We start from the raw sequence: 9,818 nt of genomic DNA on the forward strand, positions 1-9,818 counted from the left end.
ATTTATTTTGACAGTGCCATTACATAGTTATTGAACTGAATCTTTTAGTCATGTGGAAACATCTGTCAGGACACTCACAGATGGATTTCATGAACAGACCACAACAGAAAGCATTTTCATTCATTTAGGTTTTAATACTAAAGCCTTAAGACATTTCACCTCGAACATGATCGACACTTAGGAGCCTCATGGGTGACACACTCACTGTCATGCTTGGAAAAAAGTTTCCAGTCAAAAGTGAAACACATTCACACCCCCGAGCTGCCCTGCAGGACAGCGTGGGTGTCACGGTATCCTGTTGAGCAGTGAGCAGCCCAACAGGAGCAGCTCATATCGAATATCCTTAAATGATACGCCTCTGATTAAGCACTGGCCATAATGCACATGAAACACAAGGGAACACTAGACACAGGTTTATCTGTTAGGTGAGTAATCAGTGTTGTAGAAGAGAGTAGTACGACCTGAGTCATAAGTGTGGTCATTAAAATGCATAGTATACAATACTATCTTTTATCAGACTTGTCTCGAAACAACTACAAACACTAGTGATCATGGGCACTGTGCAAAAATCGTTGTGGGTTTGACTACCACCATCTGTTGGACCAGTCTAATACTGATGATGTATTGGCTAAGTTTTCACTTAATCTGTCTGCTGATCCCTCAGCTTACTGTGGCCTTACAGTAATTAACATTTCTGAAGTCTCAGGCTCCTGACACATTTGGGCTATTCAGACACCTTACATACAAATGGTTAGATTAATATTAAGATGTATATTACACATGATTAGAGATTTTTTGTAAATTCCAAATGTTCTTTGAAGTCTTAACTCTAGGCTATATAAAGATGAAAATACAATCTTCTTCAATACAGTAATCTGTCTAGGTCTAGTCCACCACTTACACATTGTAACACACAAACACTAGAGCAAGGATCAGCTGCAGAGCATTTTAACAAATGTGATCAGAAGCCACTGGGCTATACTTTTTACTTTTACTATGTAAAGCCAGAGCTGTAACAGACTGACGGTGCTGCAGTGTGACGGAGCTCAGACTAAATCAGATTTCTAATCACGATCAACAGCGACATCAAAGAGTGACTTCACGCTGAGCTCATCTTCACCTGTTTCAAAGGCCATCGATAAATAAGACATTGCTGGCGCTGAGTGGCTGTACAGAAACCTAGACTGGCACTCGTAACCCGACAGTAACACCGAACACAGACGTGTTTTGCTATTCACATGGCTACATTTTAGCACATTAGCTGCACAAATCATTAGTTGGATCTAAATATAAAAGTAATTAACACATTCAACAATATAATTATTATTACCTGGACTGTCAAATATCACTCACCTTGTTCCACTTCTCTTAGTCGGCCTGTTAGAGCAGGAGTTGGATAATTACTGTATATTTTGGACATTTCAGGACAAGTCAAACCACTTACAGTCTTAAGACACTTCTGAGTGAAAGGTGTCACCTGCAGCTGAACTTTGGTTTCCAGAGAAGTGCTCTTTTATCAGACTACGCAGTCCTGCATGACTTCAGATCCTCTTTGAAGGATTTCTCATCTTGTCCAACTTCTCTATGTTTTCCCTTACACTGTGATAATTACCGCAGCATGTAGCGTAGTGGCAGGAATTTAGATGAAGAACTCATCGACTGGCTCCTTGTTGTTTGTGTGTGCTGACAGCAGCTCAGCAGTAGTCCTGTTCTCCACCACGGGCCCTTTTAAGGGGCTTTGTCCTGCCGCCACAGTCCTGCTGCCACAGCCATTCCTGGCTGCGTCTGTACAGCCAGTGGAGGCCCGTGTCCTGGAGGGGCCCTGAGGGTGTATGTGTGCCCGAGGCAGACATTCAATCAGCTCCTTGACCAGACCCTCACCAGCTGAAGCCCCGACAGCTGCAGGTCTCTCAGAATGGAAACTCATCAAAAGGTCCATGGACGAAGAGCGAGCAATTGTTTTGACTGCTGTGTCAGGGTGAAGAGAGACTGGGACTCCTGTGTCTACATTGGTCTCCTCCTCATCCTCTTCCAGAAGGAGATGGGAGAGCGAACGGGTGATGGAGGGGCGCAGAGGAGAGTCAGGGTGATTGGTGGTTGAGAGCGGTGCAGGGCTGCTGCGCTGGGATGAGTAACAGGAGCTGCCTGGAGGAGTGCTGCAGCAGCTGCCTGATCCCAGGCTCTCCGCTCCACCACCTCCTCCATGAAGCTTCTCCAGGACGGGGTCACTGCGCGGTCTGTGGCCTACTGACAACCAAAGACACATCAGGCAGAGTCACAAAAGTGGGCCTTTGCTATTGTACTACACTCATATGTCACTATACATGAAACAGTTCTGTGCATAAGAAAAGGTTTACATAACCTCGGGGTCAGATGATTTGCAGATGGCGGGATCAGACTGATGTTTTGATAATTTCTTGATGTGTTTTCAATTTAAAAAAGTGACTAGTTGTCAAATATATTGATTTTTGATGACTGTTTCGAGTAATAGAAAGTTGACAGCTCACTAACAGCTGGAGACTGATGTAACCTAAAAAAAGCTCTTGGGTCAGAGAACTTTGATAAAACACTACTACAGAAAAGTCTGATCCACATCAGCAAACTGTAAGTAATGTATCTGAGTGGCTAATTGAAACAACTGTTACTCATCTCAAATATTAAAGGTTACCTGTGGAGTTTTCTTTTAAACAAACAAAACTTCAGTTTACATTCAGTGTTATTCACCAAACCCTCTGTTTGTATCTCTGAGCGGTGTATCTAACAAATGTCATTTTAAATCCAGAACTCTTTGAAACCTCTACTTCCCCGCCTTTGTTGTCGGCACACTGTTGCACTTCACAGATCAGTGGACTAGTGTGAAACCATCGGCAGGAATGTGTATCACGTCCCCAGCGGGCTCATGCATAAGACAACACAACCGGGACCCAAAAAAATAAAAAATTGTTCCATAGTGCCACGACTGGTAAAAAACTCCATAGGATACATTTAAGACTTCACACTTATTTGGCCAACTTTCCATGTCTCTGTTTCACTGTGATTCGTCATGGTGATTATGACCACAATAAGCCTCCCACATAAAAACGGTTGTTTAATACACTGGTTATGTGAGTGGTGGGGGAAATTAAAAATAGTTGAGTCAAATCATTCAGGCTGACTCAGTGGAATTTAGGGTCTGTAATGTAGAGACCCGTCTGACTGCGGGTATGGTGTCCTCTCCTGCTGTCTCTTCCCTCAAGCTTCTTATATGCATCTAATATATGCAGCAGGTTTAATACTGCAGATACATTTGAGCACCGCATCTTAATCAACAACTTTAGTGTACTGACCTTGCCTGTGTGTTTGCCAGGGCACGGGCGTTGTGAGGCTGCAGGGCGACAGGCTGTGGCCCTGTCCCGAGCTCCTCAGCGGCATTCCTCGAGGGGACACAATGGGACAGGTCAGGGGGAAAGCACAGGTCAGAGGTCGCTGAGGTTGCGCTGGGGTTTTCACCTGCAGCACAGAAGGACAGGAGGACAGGAGGAGAGGGATTATGCTTTAGGCTACAGCAGGACTAGAGAGATTTAAGCAAGTTAAGTAACTTTGTCAGAATTAACATACACGCATCTAACATATGGCTGTTGTGACAGCTTTGGTTAAACACAGCAACCACATGCCATTTTGATTTCATTATCACAGGAAGAATGACATTCATCCCCCCTTTCTGCTGTTGAAGTGATGCTGTTTTATCTTGTGGTGTTGGTCATAATGAACGACATCTAATGCAGACAGTGACACTAATTATTCTGTAGTTTGAACAGGATGAATCTACTTTTTAAAAATTCTGTTTGATTTTGTTACGCTCCGTTTCATCATCAGATCTGTGACTTAACTGACACCGGCACCAATCAATTAGATTTGAGACACAAGGAAAGAAAACAGCAATCACATATAACACAAATGAGTTTTCCCACCAGACTTGCTCTTCATCATCGTGTATATAATTGTATTTGGATATTTCTAATCTGAGATCTTCTAAATTAATCATGTACCTGATTTGGTTCACAATAATCACAGATTCTGTTAAATAATAATACTTTCTCTTCAAAAAAGCATTTGGACAGTAAAACTCTATTTCTATATCTACACAGATGTTCTATTATTTTTTATCACGAAGCAAAAATAATACATCTGTTTCGATTACATTAACACTGAAGTATTTGGACAAAATCTGGTGACTAAATGTGATTTGCATTACAAACACTGTGTTTTAAGATAATATAATAACAATAACTGATGTTGTTTGTCTATTTACATTTTTAGATCTCTTTATTTAATATAATAATTAATAATAATAATAATAATAATTTTGAATAGAAGAAAAGCTTCTCCTTGATCTATTCCAGGTTAAATCATTAATGTGTCATCAATAACAAAAACATACATATAAAACGGAAAGGCAACACATTAACATTTCTTAATTTCACAAACAACTTCTGCTTTCCCTCCAAAGCAAACATAAAACATAAACAACAACTCTACTGAGAAACCTGGCTAGCTACATAATGAGTACAAAATCTCCTGTTCTACAAAAAACATTTGAGCAGGACAATGAACAAAGATCCTGCTCTTTGGACTCTTTGGACTCTCTGTTGTTGTGAGATGATTACAGAGTAAACCTTCCAGCAGACTGCTGTGTGTTTACAGTTAAAGTAAGGCTGCTTCAGACTCACGCAACCACTGATGTTTGACAAACCTCATGATCTGACCCAACATAAATCAAGAGGAAACCTTTCCTCCGTTGTAACATATAAGTGTGGGGCAAACTAAAATCCATCAACATCAGTCATTAAGCTGCATGAAAAACAAACAATTAAAGCAGAAAATAAACAAACATTAGGCATCAGCCAACATGTGCGAACACTTTTACATCAAACCTTTCATCACTTTTGATGACAGGTATTTTAAGCTGTGTTTACCTGGAAGAGAACCTTGTTGCCATCCAGGTCTTCTGTCTGCCAGCGTGTAGAGCTGATGGGGGTACAGGGGTTGGGCAACAGAGGGACTAGCTGGCCAATTTCTTCCACACTGAACTGCAGCACAGCAGAGCTGCATGGCTCCACTCGAACCCCTGGAGACAACTGCTTTAAAGCCAACTGCAGGCACAGCCCGGGCTCTACGTACGTACGGAGGCACAGTGAGAGCAAAGGACAGAACAAATGGGAATGACAATAAAAGTCTCTTGTTAACAGAAGAGTGGTGACATGGTGTGACATCATTTAAAGTCATTCTCTTTCACTTGTTTTGAGATTTTTTTTTCCAAAATACAACCAACATTTTGAATATTACATTAATATACAGATAATGTCACTAGATATTATGTAGAGTAGACAAATACATTTTGGGTCACTTCACTGCCTTTTTGCTTTACTTCTTATTATTATAATAAAAAAAAAAAATAGAAAGAAGACAGAATCTGGACTTGTTGAGAGGAAAGTTACATTTTGCTTTAGAAAACATATTATATTTGTATTTACACACAAAACTGTCAGTTCAGAGCAATGCTGCAATGAAATTCACTTCCAAATCATATTACACAACAAAATGATATACAAAAGGCTAAGAGAGATAAAAATGTTTGTCTTTAAACTGTTTACTTGTGTTAGTGTATTGTTACTAGTAATGTGAGTGTTTATGTTTGTACCAGACTCTAATGGGGATCTCGATAAATAAACAAACAAGGCTTTAGGATAATAAACACTTTAAAGGCGTACCGGTGTGGAGAGTGAACCAGCAGAAGCCTGTCTTCTGCTCCTCTGCCTGTCGCTGCAGAACCGTCTCATAGAGCCGCACGGCATCCTCATAGTTGTCATATCCACTGTACAGTGTCACACGTAGTATTTCTCCTCCACAGTGCACCGGTCGAACACCCCACACAGGCATCCCTGCACCCAGACTATAAAAGTCTCTGCTGGGCAGGAGGTAGGGCCGCATCAGGGCATTGGCTGGGGAGCTGCTGGAGGTAATGTGGACCCCTCCAGTTCGTTTGCTGCAGGTCTCCGTGTGGTGGTACTGCCAAGGCGGACGCTGAAAGAAGTCCAGCACTTTGAGGATTCGCTCCTCTCCATACGCCTCGTGGAGAAAGAAAGTGATGGCCAGAGAAGGGTAACCTGAAAGGTATAAAAACAGAAGCAATTGTAACAAGGTAAGCTTGTTCTGGGATGGCCTGTTTATACCATACAGAGAATAAAAGTAATATTCAGTTAAGAGTGCAACATTTGAGGGGGATGTTGACATGAAGGGAAATTTTAAATGGTATAAATTCCTGTAAACATCTCTTGTTCTCACATGTGGAAATTATTAATTCCGTCTTTACAGAAAAAAATACACCTACAGATTGTGCAATGTGGTTAAACGTTCAGACACAACAGGGTTCTGCAGTCCTGACTGTATGAGAAGGTAAGGATCCTCACCTGCCACAGGACAGACGCGGGCGTAGCTTCTGAAAGGGGAGGCCCTCTCAGATACATGGAAGATGCGGAGGCTCGGGCAGAGCCAGCGGAGGAGGCGATCTAGGGTGTGCTGCAGCAGCAGCGAGTCTCCAGGGTTGGCGAGAAGATGCAAGTTCATTAGTAGAATCTCCTGCGGCCGTTGGTGCCTGGCCCGGCTGGTCATGAGCTCAGCTGGGGTCAAACACACACACACACACACACACACAATGGACAGTAAGTGTACAAAGATACACCGATCAGCACTGTGTGACACCTTTCTATCAGAACCAGCATCAGTTGGATCGGACCACACGGGCCGACCGCCAACCTCCACGTGCATCAGTGAGCCGTTACCGGTCTGTGGTTATAATGTTTCGTCTGATCTGTGTATTTTAGACAAGTAAAAACATGCAAATGCTAAAACCAGACAGCGCAGAGGTTTCAGCAGAAGCCATAACAAGTGTCTAGTTGAACAGTAACTTACTGACTTTAGATCAAGATCGTTTTTTTTTTGTCATGGAGAATATGAGTCAGTGTGTCAAAAAAAGATTTTGGCTTCTTTGGAAAGGTAAGTCACATTAAAAAAGACAAATTCAATATTCGTTTATTCGTGTTTAGTCTAGTGCCAAAATAAACACTGATGCACAGTGTTTGAAAATGGAGAAGTCATTATTCTAGTGTGTCTCACAAGTGCAAACCTATTGTGACACCACCCACTGGTTTGTGGAGTACCGTTTTGAAGCCTAAAGTTTGGCTTCAGTGCCGTTGCCATGTTGTTTTATTGGAGCCAGCAGCAGTGACACACTGCGAGTTGAGCTGCGCTCTCTGGCTGCACTTAATGTCGACTTCAGCAGGAAACAACAGCGCTCGCCTGGTCACAGAAACAGTACACTAAAACATGTTTCTGAAAGGGGGAGAAACAGGCAACACAGTATCAGCATCTTGATTCATATTTCATCAGCACTGCCTGGTTTGACAGTTTGATCTGAGTTTTGTGCGGTGCTGGACGGACTCACTGAGAATGACTTGTCAACCACAAGGTACCACACCCTATAGTATACCCTGCTTCATCTCTATTTTACTCTAAATGGGACCATCATTTACTAAATGAACATCATGCTGTATGGAATAAGACTTGAAACTCACCAGGAAGCTGTTTACTCAGCTAATAAATCAAGTGAGAAGTAAGGTCATTTCTCCTTAGGACTCAATACTATCGGGTTTCTTTTTTGCAGCCTGTGGAGCTTTTATTTATGGTGTCTCATCACCACTATTAGACTATTTACAAAGATTGTCCTGCCTAAGATTAATATAATTGGAAGAGTGACATTGCATACTTTTTCGGGGGTCAAAGTGGGACAATTTTGTTGAGTAGGCGGTGAATGTGACTGTACTTGAAGAAGATAATCTCAGCTGAGAGACTGCAAACCTTTAATGTTAAAACTATACCACACACTGGTGGTTTAAAGGCCTGGGTATTTACAAGGGTCTGTGGATGTGAAATGTAGGCTTCAGAGGTTCTGACTTGACCTCACTTTAGGATCAAAAGTCATGATATCTTGGTGCAATTATAAACGACAGCTTTTAAACATCTGTACGAATGAAAGAGCACTTACTGCCAGATAATGACATCCTGCTGCAGTCAGATCTGAGTGAGACACAGAACAAGAAGCCCATGAGTGAGATTACTTCACAAACACTGGAGACCAACGTCTGTCTCCATCTCGCGGCGGTTGGTTTGGAATCCCTTCACTTCGGTCACCATGACAACCCATTATCTGCTGTTAGCCAACATACTCGTTTGTGAAGGAAAACACCTTAAAGAGCACAACAACAACAACAACAAAAACGTACAACAAAGCGCCGAGAGGTTGAAATGCCTTCACATTTTACCGTCCTCGGACAGAAATTAATTTCCATTGTGGCTACGGCTAACGGAGTTGGCTAGCTACCGTTAGCCCCTGGAGCTAACTCCCGACAGCAGTTGACTCACTCGGCGGTTTCAGCCCCGGAGTCCACGTTTTCATCGCCGGCTCTCTTCCAAACATAGCCCGGTTCACATGTGGTGGCGCCGGCACCGGGAGTCTGAGCGGTCCGTGCGGCGGTCCGGACAGAGAGTGGGAAGCATCCTGATGATTTCTGCTCCACACAAAACATGGGACTCTTAGTGGGACGCTGACGTCACCGGGCAACCACACACCGCTATGTTAAAAGAATAACTATATATAGATATATATATATATCTATATATATAGTTATAAGCTCCGGATAATAATAAAGAAAAAACACTAAAACTGGAGGTGTCCCCCTCTCATCCCTGTTCAGGTTGAAAGAAGTTTCATGCTGGGGAGTTAGTGAGACTGGAAGGGGCGAAAGGGAGCAGCAGAAGTTGTGCTGCTTTAAATCTAAAGCCGCCTATAATAACATGGAGCAGATGGCATGCGTCTAACGATATGAGGAGACAAAGGAGACAGTCCAGACGGGATGGACAGCTTTTTAAAAGTGCACGGCGCGTATGGAGGGAGCCTCTAAACCCTGGAAATTAAATACATTGTTTGTTAAGACCTGGTTTTTAAGAGCATTAAACTCGTGAACAGAGCTTGGAGCGAGACTATTGGCTCTAAGTAATGTGAAGTGAAAAGCTCCTGACACTCTCTAACCTGTGAAGGACACTGCAGTCTGTGTGTGTACACACAGCAAAAACTAGAATAGAAACTGGAACATGAATAAATACAGATATGCAATTTAACCATGACTTAAAATAATCCTATGAATCTTTAAAACACGGATTATTACGATGATTTTATTTTATTCCAGCTGTTTTTATTTTAGATTTTTCTGAAAGTCTGTTTTTAATTCACAACACCGCCCCCACAGTAATTTATTCATATTATATTTCATATGATCCGTTTTCATCAAGAACTGTCTGTCAATCAAGACCAGCTGGGCAGAGACTTTGGTCTGCATAAACTGACAGAATATTAAGTCTTTCAGATAGAAATTGACCTAAAAGAAGCAATACAAAATAACATAATAATGAGCTGACTTTGAAAAACGTGTTGGATCCAATTTTCTTTTTATTTATATGATTATTTGGTGATGCTGAAAGCATTCAGCATTTCTGTTATCTGCTCACTCATACGTTCAGATAGAAACTCCATTCAAAAACTTAAAATGTTCCACATCTTTAATGTATTTTCAATTTATTCAACTTTTTGTCCCTTTCATCCATTTATCAAAAGAAGTCTATAAGCTATTAACTTTTTGATTTGATAGTGGAATGTAAGTCACTCATTTCTTTGAGTCAAAGTCAATTATTGGGTGTGATTGCTGAAGTATTGTTCCTTTAAT

At 41.7% G+C, this 9,818-nt stretch overlaps 1 protein-coding gene across 1 annotated transcript; it reads right to left on the reverse strand.

Moving 5' to 3' along the window:
* Positions 1-42: 42 nt before the first annotated feature.
* On the reverse strand, positions 43-8,665 carry LOC118341260 (protein FAM124B). The gene is made up of 7 exons (XM_035679473.1): positions 8,461-8,665; positions 8,084-8,115; positions 6,450-6,659; positions 5,751-6,146; positions 4,956-5,152; positions 3,327-3,489; positions 43-2,244 (listed from the first exon to the last, which is right to left on the reverse strand). The coding sequence occupies exons 1-7, from the start codon at positions 8,622-8,624 to the stop codon at positions 1,640-1,642; spliced, it is 1,767 nt and encodes a 588-aa protein (XP_035535366.1). The 5' UTR covers positions 8,625-8,665; the 3' UTR covers positions 43-1,639.
* Between the last annotated feature and the right edge of the window lie 1,153 nt (positions 8,666-9,818).

The sequence above is a fragment of the Morone saxatilis genome, unplaced genomic scaffold, assembly GCF_004916995.1.
Source record: "Morone saxatilis isolate NCDOM2014 unplaced genomic scaffold, NCSU_SB_2.0 Contig8, whole genome shotgun sequence".
Lineage (NCBI taxonomy): Eukaryota > Metazoa > Chordata > Actinopteri > Moronidae > Morone > Morone saxatilis.

What these genes read in the sequence shown, in the direction of transcription:
- LOC118341260 (XM_035679473.1), bottom strand. Translation starts at nt 8,624, where the DNA reads ATGTTTTGTGTGGAGCAGAAATCATCAGGATGCTTCCCACTCTCTGTC. An exon ending in CAGGATGTCATTATCTGGCA is followed by an intron (nt 6,660 to 8,083) that starts GTAAGTGCTCTT and finishes GTTTGACCCCAG; the next exon opens with CTGAGCTCATGACCAGCCGG. An exon ending in GCAACAAGGTTCTCTTCCAG is followed by an intron (nt 3,490 to 4,955) that starts GTAAACACAGCT and finishes TCTGTGCTGCAG; the next exon opens with GTGAAAACCCCAGCGCAACC.